A 12569-nucleotide genomic window follows, 5' to 3' on the forward strand; every position below is an offset into this window, starting at 1 on the left:
GAAAATCAGCTCAGTAGTCTGGTTAAACTATTCTTATGATAATAATAATAATAGATTTCTACGGGAATCGGGAGGACCACCACCCGATGATCGTCTAACGAATTCGGTGGGGGTTTCGCTGAGCACTTAGAATTCTTCGGAGTTTCTAGCACTCTGGTCTTCTACGATCTGCAAACACTTGGGCGAAACCACGGTCCAGAGTGGGCGAGACGAGAATCCCGGATAATTGTTACTATGATAATCAAGAATCTCGCCGAATGCTCGAATTCCTGGAATTTCTAGCGTTCAAGAGAAGTACTGCTGCTGAAGGAAGAATATCTCAAGAGGGGCTCAGCCTGGATGGACCTGACGGTCCGTCGCCTCAGTAGGCGGCCAACCCCGGGATAGAGAAGAAAGGGTGGGAACACCCAGTTCGGCTTGAACTATCGTCTTCGGTATCCTGTTATCACCATAGAAGTCTTCCTTCGGGAAAACTTCTCCTTCGCTCTCTTCATTAGAGAATGAAGGGTGTTGGCTTCCAGTCCTTATTCTTGTTCCTCGAATGGAAGAAAATTTAGGATGGAGGTCTATATACAGGAACCTACAAATATACTACGTATATTGCCCTCGCGACATGCTTCTGTTATCAGTTGAATTGTAGGCACATACCGTAGTTAACTCTACGGGATGTGACCGAGACGAATAGTATCTTCTTAATTGAACTGCAACTCGGGAGTGCCCTGCAAACCTCCCAGGAGTTACCAGTTTCGGTTTTGAGATACTTATGGTATTGTTACAACAACAACACCTCAGCATTTGCATTTACTGAAATCCGTTTCGATTAAATGCAAATGCTTGAGCGTATTTTTTTGCGCTCGATGGTTCTAGCCGAACACATTCCTTCTTGGAATGGATTACCTGGCAACTCAGGATGACGAGTGAGTGAGAGCTAGCGGTGTATGGGCTGCCTGCCGCAGCCCAGTACCAGCTGGCTCTCCGAGATAGTACAGTTGGATATTGTCTCTCTCCTCTGCGATGATTGACTACCGAACCAAATCTCTGCCCGGCAACTACAGACTTAGGTCTCTGGTTGGCTGGAATTCTCGCATACGTGGATGACCATCTCTACTGCATTGCCTTTGACATTGCGAGAATTTTCAGACAGAGATATCTCACTAGACTCGCTATCATCTTTCTGTTTACCGCACAGTAACAGAAGTCTGTAGCCTAGTCTCCCGCTGCATCGCACCTGCCGCTGCGATGACGGAATGATTTCTTCAGACATCTGAGTTTGCCTTCTAAATATATCTCGTATTTGTAGGTGTGCAATTGTTCATTGTCCACCCCGAATTGTAGATGTATAACGGAAGACATTGCCTGTTCTCCACCCTGCCAGCTCTACTTCCAAGTATATAGATGTCCTCCTTGGAAAAAGCTGGGAAGAAGAAGATGGTGATTCAGCCCATGAGAAGTGGTTCTTCAAGCAGTACAATTCCTGTGTTTTCATTACTGAAAAGCGCTCCGCTTTCATTGCAACTCCGACTTCTCACCGAACAGCAATGAAGTAGCGGTTGAGCATTTTCAGTCCTCTGTAAATAACAGGGATTAAGCCGTCTTCGCGGGTTGGTGTCATCGGCGGGACTTTTCTACGTTCAGAATCTTGAAAGTTAACTTCTCTCGATATGGCTGTGAAGACGTAGGTCTGCATTCACCTATCACCTTCGTCTTCAACGGCACATAGTATTGTTTCTCCTTAGTTGATTGCCATCAGGGACCTCGGTCTCTAGAAGGCAATTGACTTTCGTCTGTTGGGCACATGCCTTGAGAGAATCATCTCACCTTCCAGTATCGGTGGCAACAGAGAGACGATTTGTATGGTCTCTCGGCATAACCCTTCAAAAGGCGAGGGTCATGTGACTACGCCTCCGATGCATGGACAGCTCGCCTCACACAACAGAACGCAGTCAGTCGGCAGCTGTCGAAGCGTCCAAGACTGTCACGAGCTACGCTGTGGACTTTGTATCGGTTGATCCAGATCGGTTATTACTTCGTCCTACCGGCGTGTTCCGGTACCCATAACTATTGACACCCACCATGGAGTGTCGGTGTCTTTATCCACTGCGGAGACGACAAGACTACGAGAGGCTTCGCTGTAGATGGATAGGCCACTGGACGGGTACTGGACATCACTGAAGAATATGTCAGACAGGAAGATGGATAGGTCATTGCGACCATATCCTTCTTTCCCTTCGGGACTGCCCACAGGTCCTTGGAACCTCATTTCCCTGGACCAGTGGTGGATACTTGCAAGATGTGTTTGCTTACCCAGCTCCTTCAAAAGGACAAGTTGCATCTCGTCCATGGTGTGCAGTTGTAGAGGTAAGAAGGATGTGAGAGTGACTGTCTCTCCCCCTTCTACGCCTCGTCTCCAGTCCTTGTCCTTCGGGTTGAGGATAGGACTCGAACTCACACTGGCTGGTCAGACGATTGACGCGGTAAGCTTATACATAAGCATCCTTTTTATGTTAATTATCAGAATCATAGAAGCAATCCTGCTCCTTCCTCTAGCAAGGGGAGGAGGGAGACTGACAATAATGCAAACCCTTCCCAGAACTTTGCATTAATGTCCCCGATGCCAATATTCTTCACAGCCCTTTTTCAAAAAGGCCCAGAAGTCTGACTCTTGATCATGCAGCTCCTATATTCCGCCCCCCAGATGCTGAAGCCTTGCCGAGGATGGGGGGGCTTAGGGTTCAGCAGCTGGGCCCTGATGCCTGGTGGGAACTGTTTTCTTGCTGGGCCGCTGGGCCTTGGTGCCCAGCTGTTGATACAACTAAATAAGTCGGCCCTTTTCCTTCTACTAAAAACATTTCATCTTTCTGCCTCTTCCCCCTATAAGGTATGGAATTTATGATGATGGTTATTGGCTTGGTTTTGGACATGATTAGACTTATTCTTCAGATCTGAAGGAGGGTGAGGATGGACGGCATGCCACCTCACCCGTAAAACTCGAGTACCTGACGTGGTTGAGCGAGGGGAAAGTTTAATGTCAAGCCCTATCCTCAGTGCCAGGTCTGATCTCGACGGACATTACGACGCCTTAGCACTGAGGGTGAGGTGTATATCCAGGTAATACCCCTAGGGCGACCTTTGTAAAAGGGATGACCCCGTCCTCTAATTGTGGCTCCGTGGTGGGTATGGGGATTACGCGGACGAATTATATTTTTACGTATATATGGCAGACCCCCCTCTTTTATCTGACCCTGGCATTGAAATGGACTTGGCAATGGATAATTCAGGTTCGAACATCGTTACGCTGGAACCTTTTTCTTCTCCTGTTTTGGAAAGAAAGAAAAATGCGAAATTGAATTCAAAGAACTTAAATATTCAGAGTAATAAGAAAGAAAAAATGGAGATTCTTCCTGGTATGTATGAATTAGTTTCATACAATAAGTTTATAGTTCTTAGGCTCGAAGATGATGTATTGCAGAATATCAACGTATTTAAAGCAAGCAGAGAAATTAATTATGTATGTAACAGTGTACCAAAAATTCGTCCACAGGATGATGGGACCCTATTAGTCGAAGTCTCCTTACCTGAACAAAGTGAAAAATTGCTCAAGATGAATACCTTAGTAGGGCGAAAAGTTACGTGTTTCCCTCATCCTATTCATAACCAAAGTCGGGGTAATATATGCTCCCGAACTGCTGTTATTAGACACCGAAGAAATTCAGCAGGAATTAGAGGAACAGAATGTGGCAAAGGTGGTCAGAATGAGAAAGAAGGTGGGAGATCAGACTGTTCCCCTGGCAATGCTAATCCTCACTTTTAACACCTTTAAATTACCTAATGCTATCAAGGCAGGATGGTGGATGGCTGAACTTCAAAGTCAAGCCATACATACCATCACCTTTGAGATGTTACCACTGCCAGATGTTTGGTCATTTGATCCAGAAATGTAGAAAGAAAATGAATGAAGAACCTGCTTTATGTTGTAATTGTGGCAAAGAAGCACATGGACCATGCAATGAACCACCATCTTGTATTAATTGTGGAGAAAACCATCCTGCATCCTCAAAAAGTTGCATGAAATTTATTTTAGAGAAGGAGGTGCAAACAGTTAAAGTTATAGAAAAGATTTCGTTTAAAGACGCTAGAAAAAAAGTACTAGAACTTCAAATAAGACCGGGAATTACATTTTCACCAGTAATTAAGAAGTCACAGTCCAGTGTACAAGTCCCAGCTACTCATGCAATGCAACAGCAACCATCCGCAGCAGTCACAAAGCCAAACCAGGATGAGACAACGCCACATGGAGAGGAGCATGTTGATGATAAACCTAAAGCGGGATGTTCTTTAAATAATGAAAATAGTACATCACTCCAACAACCAAAACCACAGGTTCTTAAACCACGTACAGCAGAGATACCTAAAAGAATACAGTTGACGTCATCCAATGGAACTCGGGCCAATTCAGATCACAGGAAAAGAGAGAGAACATCAGGAAAAAGAAAAGATAAAAGTGAAAATGAAAGTAATAAGCTTTCCGCTCAGAAATCCATTGTTATCCAGAGCAATATCCCTAGGTTAAAACGTGTAAAAGATAATAATTAATTATCAATCGTAATGGATCGCAGGCTTTCAATTTTGCAGTGGAACTGTCAGGGGATGCAAGCCAAATATGATTCTACAAATTTTGATCAAAGAAAACTTACCAATATGCATTGCCCTGCAAGAGACTATGCTTGGACAAAAAATCATATGTCCTAAAGAATACATTTTTTATCATTCTGATTATGATGAGCAAGTAGGGATTCATGGTGGAAGTGCTATGTTAATTAGGAGAGATACAGCTCACAAAAAATATCCACTGCAAACAGACTTACAAGTAGTTGCTGTTCAGATTTTTCTGAAAAAAGATATATACCATATGTTCACTGTATTTACCTCCAAATAGAACATATAATCTGACTCGAGAATTAGAGGGATTAATAAATCAGCTTCCAAGGCCTTTTCTTATTGTTGGTGATTTTAATGGAAGACACCCCCTGTGGGGTGATGTAATCTCCAATCCTAGAGGAAACAATATTTATAATTTTATTGAAGACCAAGAGCTTGCAATCCTTAATTCTGGAGACAAACACATTTTCATATTCAAACTGGGACCTTTTCTGTGATAGATTTGTCAGTATGCAGTCCTGATTGTTATCTTGACTTTTCTTGGAATGCAATGAGCGAAGGATTAGGAAGTGATCATTTTCCAATCTTTATTAATGTAGTAGGTGAAATTACTACACCAACATCACCTCGTTGGATTCTGGATAAAGCCAACTGGGCATTATTCAAAACCCTAACTTTTTTAGAAATGGATGTTGAGGATTTCCAGCCCCTGGATGATGCCCTGGATTTCCTTTGTAAACTAATTATTGATGCTGCCCAGAAGACAATTTCTCGTACAACTGGAAAATTTAAAAGAAAGCCAGTTCCTTGGTGGAACCTTCTGTGTCAAATAGCTCGTAAAGCAATGAGAGCAGCTTTTACACGCTATTCCAGAAATAAATGTTCTTATTATTTAATCTTATTTAAGAAGGCACGAGCCAGATTTCGATACCAAGTAAAACAAGCCAAACGTCAGTCATGGGTAGATTTTATCTCAAAAATTAATTGGAAAACCCCTTTACCTGAAGTCTGGAATAAAATAAGAAAAATTAGTGGCAAATATGTACCAACACCTCCACCAGTGTTATTAGTAAATGGAAACATGGTTGCCAATCCATTTTGCCAATGTTTCATCTAGAAAACCAAGCTCACCTTACTATGAAGAACGTATTCAAAAGGAAAATAAAATTCTTGACTTTACATCCATGCGAAGCGAATCATATAACCAGCCATTTACCTTTCAGGAATTTTTATCTGCCTTGTCATCATGTAATGAATCTGCTCCTGGTGCAGATGACATAACCTATTCAATGATAAAAGATTTGCCACCCGGAACACAAAAGTTTTTGCTCAGTATCATTAATAAAATATGGAAAGAAAATGCATTTCCAGCTTTGTGGAACATAGCTATATTACTAGGTTTTTGAAGCCACAGAAGGATGGTACTACTCCGTCTAGTTATCGTCCTATTGCTCTAACATCATGCATGTGTAAGTTGATGGAAAAAATGGTCAATGTGCGACTTATATGGATCTTAGAAAAGAAGGGCCTTATAACTCCAGCTCAGTGTGGCTTTCGTCAAATGCGTTCTTGTACTGACATCTTACTGCGTCTAGAAAATTCAATATGCCAGGCCTTCATCTCCAGAAAGCATCATGTATATATCAGTTTTCTTTGACCTGGAGAAAGCTTATGATACAACCTGGAGATATGGTATTTTGAAGACACTCCATGATTATGAATTCCGAGGAGAATTACCATTATTCATCCAAGCTTTCCTAAAAAATCGAAGGTTCAAGGTTAAAGTTGGAGGAAACTCATTTTCATCTCTTTACAGCCAAGAAGAAGGGGTTCCACAGGGAAGTGTCCTTAGTGTGACACTGTTTGCTTTGTGCATTAACAGCATTGCCTCTGTGATTCCTAAAGATATAATGTTTTGCTTATTTGTTGATGACCTCTCTCTATCGTTTGCAGCCTCATGAATGGCAGTGGCTGATAAAAAAAATGCAGCTGGCTCTTAGCAAAATTGTTGAATGGGGAGAAAAAAAGGGTTTTAAGTTCTCTACATCGAAAAATGTTGCTGTACATTTCTGCCACATTAAAGGTATACACCCTGATCCTGACCTCTACATACATGATCAGAGGATATCATGTAAGGAAGAGACACGTTTTTTGGGATTACTGTTCGACAAAAGAATGACTTGGGTACCTCACCTAAAAGATCTGAAAGTCAGGTGTATGCAAGCTCTGAATGTTTTAAGAGTGCTTTCCCATACATCTTGGGGAGCAGATAGAAATCACCTAATGATCCTCTACAAAGCCATAGTGGCATCAAAATTAGCATATGGTTGTGAGGTATACACTTCAGCCTCGAAATCAAAACTAAATATTTAAAATTAGGTACATAATGCAGGAATAAGGATTGCGAGTGGTGCCTTTAAATCATCTCCAATCCCAAGCCTTTTGGTAGATTCAGGGGAACTGTCTCTGGATTCATGTCGTCAGATATCACTTGTTCGATACTGACATAGAATCCACAGGATTCCTGACTCGTTAACTTGCCAAGCAGTTTTTAATGATAAATATTTTAGAATTTATGAACGTAACCCATGTTATCCAAAACTTTTGGATACAGTTTAAATTTTTTTTAGAAGATTACTCTATTCCAAAGGTCAAAGTCTGGCCATTCAAGTATTCTGTTGTGCCCCCTTGGAAGCTTCCTTCTGTGGAGCACTGCAGGTTCTTCACTGGCAGCAAGGAAGAAATGAGTGCTGAGATGCTGTGCATCTCCTTTTTAGAACATTTGGCGGACCATGATGGTTAAGTCATAGTTTTTACAGATGGATCCAAGTCTCATGCAGGCGTTGGCTATGGAGTTGTATTTCCCAATTTTAATAAAGAGTGGAAGGCTACCAGATCAGGCATCCATTTTTACAGCAGAGTGTTATGCAATCCTAACCTTAAAGAGATTGATTGTCATTTTGGAGAACATTTTGTTTTATGTTGCGATTCACTGAGTGTCTTGCAAGCTATTGGTCATTTTAATTCACTCCATCCTATTGTTATTGAAATTTTAGAGTGGCTTCAGTTGCTTAAGATTAGTGGTAGGATAGTATCTTGCTGTTGGTCCCCTGCACATGTCGGTGCGGCAGGAAACGAAGTAGCAGACTCACTTGCCAAAACAGCTGTCAACCAAAATAACATAGCTAGGTGTGCACTCCCTACAAATGATATGTATCCAGTCATTAAATCAGCGTTCCTTGATTCCTGGAAATTTGCATGGGAGCTAGAAAACCAAAAAATGAAAGAAATAGCTACCACCATCTTTCCTTGGAAGTATTCATCAATGAGTAGGCAAAGGGAAGTAATACTCTGTCGGCTTAGAATAGGTCATACAAAAATGACACATGGTTTTCTGATGAGAGGGGATCATCAGCCTTATTGTGACGACTGCTTGGTACCATTGACAGTCAGACACCTGATAGTCGAGTGCCCCAGTCTTTCAGACGAGAGAGAGGGGTACTTTCCTCCACGTTACAGGGGAACTGAAGATGGTTTTTCCCATACCAAGATTTTAGGGACAGATTTTATTGAAAGCGCCCTATTTAATTTCATTAATGCCATTGGTATTTTAAATAAAATTTAATTTTTACTATTAATTTTGTAAGTTTATAGGTTTTACGATTATTAATTTTTTTTATCATGGGGATTTTCCTTTGTTAAATATACTTTATATATTCCATTGTAGTGGCGTCAATAATCATTAGCAGTTGTGACGCCAGATAATCTTTAATAAATAAATCAATCAATCCTATACTCCGATCAAGTTGTCAGAGGCAGCAGGGCACTCCTCCTCGCTCTTACGACCAGGGGGAGTAGCCTAGGTGCAGAGAACTCCAGTCAGTTCTAGAGGCTCACTCAGATTCCTCCCACCAATCAGTGTCTTCCTTATGTTAAAGGACCGAGGGTTTGTATTACGTGTCGGAACAAATCACAACTTGTCATAAATTGTATTTTTCCAAACCATACAAACCTGAGGTCCTCTAACAGATATGCTCACCTCATGCCACCCCTCAATCTGAACTTGGGCCGAAAGGCAAAGTGGAGTGTTTACATCCAGGCAGGCTAGCCTGCCCCACGGTAGTTACTGCCTAACCACCTTGTTCAAGATTCAACGCCCGTAATTCCAGCTACGCCGTAAGTACATTCCTTATGTTAAAGGACCTCAGGTTTGTATAGTTAAGAAAAATACAATTTACGACAAATTGTGATTTTTCCAACAAATGATGGGATTTTGGAACTTAACCACATTGTCAGTAGGAGAATACCTGTAGCTCTTATTCCTCACTTAGTTCAAGGGAAGCTGAATGCCCTGGCGGATGAATTAAGCCGTGGACGTCGGGTTCTGCCATTGGAGTGGACACTAGACGCCAAAGTATGCCTTGATCTGTGGAAGCTATGGGTAAAGCTTCTATAGACCTCTGCAATGTCAAAAAAATCATGTCTTCCTCTCTTTTTTGCTCCAGTCCTGTACCCTCTCGCGAGGGCAATGGACGCAATGCTGGTGGACTGGACAGGTCTGGAGGTGTATGCCTTCCCTCCTTTCGGGATGATCAGGGAAGTGGTCAACAAAGTTGTGGCTCTGCAGGCGTATGCCCTCCTTCCTTTCGGGATGATCAGGGAAGTACATAATCAACAAAATCGTGACTCACAAGAATGTCTCCTAGATTCTTGTGGCTCCATTCTGGCCGAGGAAGGAATTGTTTCCTGATCTACTGCATCTACTAGTGGACTATCTGAGGCTGCTCCTACAAAAAACGGTCGCTGCTCAGGCTGTCAGGAGCTTTGTTGGAGTGAAAGGCTTTTTGCAACAAGCTGCAGAAGCTATTGAATTTTCCAACTTCAGATGGTGCAAGATGTAGATGAACTTTTTTTAGCAAGCTCTACCAGTCAAAATTTTCCATTTTCAGATGGTGCGAGCCAGATTGCAGATTTTTTACTATTTTTGAGGCACTCCATAGTGTTGTTGCCCTCCACAATTATGGGTTTGTCTTTCAAACCTCTTTGCTTGACCTCCGTTAAGAACCTTACCAAGAAGACTTTTTGGTAGCGTTGGCTTTGGCCACAAAAGTTGGTGAGCTCCGGGCTATTGTCAAGATGAGAGTGGGATTTGCACAAGGAGATGCAGTCTGCTCTTTTTCTTTTGGTTTCCACTTCAAGAATGTGGGTTACCAATCCATGGCGCCTCTCATTCGTCCTCAAGAGTCTTGTGGATATTCTGGGGCTGGAAGAAGAGGAGAGACTTCTTTGTCCAGTGAGGGTCCTGAGATACTACCTTCAGAGGACGGAGAAGATCAGAGGACCCTCTAACAGTATCTGGTGTTAAGTGAGGAACCTGTCTCATCTGCTTTTGAAGAATGCTGTCTCCTTTTTCCTGAGAAGTGTGATTATAGAAGCCTACTCTCAGGTTAAAGAGGACGATCTTGCACTTCTTAAAGTGAAGGCTCATGAGGTTCAAGCAGTCCCCACCTCTCTTGTTTTTTGACACAATATGTCACTGTCTTAAATTGTTCAAGCAACCATTTGGAAGTCCAAGTCAGTTTTTGCCTCATGTGAACTGAAAAGACATTGAAACAGTTTTTGAAAACTGCAGTACTTTGGGGTCCTTTATCTATGGCTGGCATGGTGTTGAGAGAGGTAGCATAGGGTTCTGTCCCTCGATTTCTCCTTGCTTTGGTTTAAGGGCATCCTGGGGGTACATTGTACCTTAAGTAACCTCTAGTTTTTTAATGGTGGGGTGTTGGTATTTTATGTTCAATGTAGGAGACAATGATGTGTTTTTTAATCTGGAGTGTAGGAGACAATGATGTGTTTTTTAATCTAGTCTTTGCCCAAGAAAAGGTCATTATTTAGTTTCTTTGTTAGCCATCTGTTAACATGTGACTAAAAATTTCCCCACTAAAGTAGGGCCGACCCTTGGCCATACTGTCACGCTCTCCACAGAGTAAGATGTGCACCAACCAGGGCCAGTAATCACCTGCAGCAGCTCTCATATCAGGTAAGGTACAAGACGCTTTGGACCAATGCTAGTACTATTGTCTTCTCAAAGTCATTGTCTGTATACTAATGTTTTGGAATAGACTATGTCCATGATCCCACCACTTTTCACTGTGGAATCGGCTATGTAATTGCTTGGTGAGCCACTTAAGGCCTGTCCACAAGAGCGGGCCTGATCGGCGTGCTCCGGGGTTGACGGGCAAATTCTGGTGGGCTTACCCGTGAATGTTGACCACACGGGTGAGGCGATGGAGAGGTGGGGTACCCGACGATGCCAGTAGTGTGTTCAGTGCGGTACGATAAACATGGTGCCTACCGCAAAGAAGATATTGTGTAGCACGATAATTGCTTTTTGTGTGATGAAAAAGAAGAGAATATGGTGCAAAGACTGGCTCAGTATAAGAAATGTATATGGGTAACATACGTCTGCCGGGGTCTAAGCTCAGGCCATTAGGCACCATCATGATGATTTTGCTTCAAGACCCATCAGGCAATTTGACAGTTTGCCCGTCAAGTGTGCACGTTAGAGGGGAAGTCCGCCGATCAGGCCCCGATTGTGTGGACAGGCCTTTAAATGAAAATGTTATTTTTATGATAAAATAAGGTTTTTTGTAATTATACTTGCCAAGCAATTACATAATCAGAGCCCTCCCTCCTCCCCACAGATGACTATCAAGGCTCAAACGAATTGGAGATCTCAGCTTTGTTGTACCTGACAATTCTGAAAGTGGGTGGGTCTCTTATCTAAACAAGCAATGAAATTTGGGTAGGAAGCTTGCAGCTATGTAATTGCTTGGTAAGTATAAATAAAGCCTTATGTTATCATAAAAATATTTTCCAGGTCTCTGCTATGTATTTTGCCTGGGAATCTGTATGCAGTTCTTCAGTTCATTATTTTGTCGACCTTTGAACAGTTTAGAACTAGCTCATTGTAAAGAACTTTCTATGGAAACTTCACATTAGCCTTAGATACAGTGATAGAGTTAGATAGCCACAATCTTAGGTAAGATAGGCCTTACTTAAGACAAGGCATTATCTTTGCCTTATTTTGAGCTAAATACTGTTAAATTTGAGAACTTATCCTTGGATAAGATATTGAAGTCACTTTGGCATGGTAATCTTGTATTTGCTTTAGTTTATCTTCAGTGCAGAGATTAAACATGATTATTTCAGAGTATTAACTCCTCTGGTTTGTGCAGGGGATATCATGTCCTGAATTTATATGCAGCCTTTTAAACTTGGTTATGGTTTTTGGAAAGCTTGAGTGATAGAAGTATACTTTTTTGTACATATGTACTTGTTAGTTATCTATCAATGGCTCTGCAGGGTTTGGTACAATAACCCTACCTCTCCCTCTACTGAACGGTGCATCCTCCAAAGAAGTCTCAGCTGTCTTCATGATGAGGATCTCATACCTGAGTGACAATTTTCCTAAGGTGACATAAATAGCCTATGAATTGGATTGACTGGGTAAAACAATCACTTGTTTTGTACAAATATTCTGTTACTAAGTAGGCTTTAGGAGTTTGCTTATTTTCACTTTGCCCACCTGTTTCTGATGTGGTAGTCTAGTCTGATTTTCAGAAATTTTGACCTTGGGTCACATTTTCCAGATGTTGAAGTAGACTATGGGAATCATCTACGTATATAATGGACAGGTAAGGTTCATTTATTAAATATAAATATGTAGTAAATACTTATTCTCCATTGTAAATTGCCCTTCCTGCTCCCCACAATCAAGGGGGGGGGGGTATAGCTGGATAGGAGGAGGATAGTATGCATAGAAATCCGAGCATTCTGTTTTTTTTGTTTCAATCAGTCGATCTCCTGCTGGCATGGAAGTAGAAGCTATGTGTATAATAAAGAGGTAAGCA

The 12569-nt window shown here is 41.9% G+C and overlaps 1 protein-coding gene across 1 annotated transcript; it reads left to right on the top strand.

Moving 5' to 3' along the window:
- The first annotated feature begins 3828 nt into the window (after positions 1-3828).
- On the top strand, positions 3829-4593 carry LOC135225385 (cell growth-regulating nucleolar protein-like). Its single transcript, XM_064264719.1, has one exon. The coding sequence runs from the start codon at positions 3829-3831 to the stop codon at positions 4591-4593; it is 765 nt and encodes a 254-aa protein (XP_064120789.1).
- The last annotated feature ends 7976 nt before the right edge of the window (positions 4594-12569 follow it).

This window comes from Macrobrachium nipponense, chromosome 13 (genome assembly GCF_015104395.2).
Source record: "Macrobrachium nipponense isolate FS-2020 chromosome 13, ASM1510439v2, whole genome shotgun sequence".
NCBI classification, from domain to species: Eukaryota; Metazoa; Arthropoda; class Malacostraca; order Decapoda; family Palaemonidae; genus Macrobrachium; species Macrobrachium nipponense.

Coding starts and splice junctions, on each gene's coding strand:
- LOC135225385 (XM_064264719.1), top strand. CDS start 3,829: ATGCTATCAAGGCAGGATGGTGGATGGCTGAACTTCAAAGTCAAGCCA.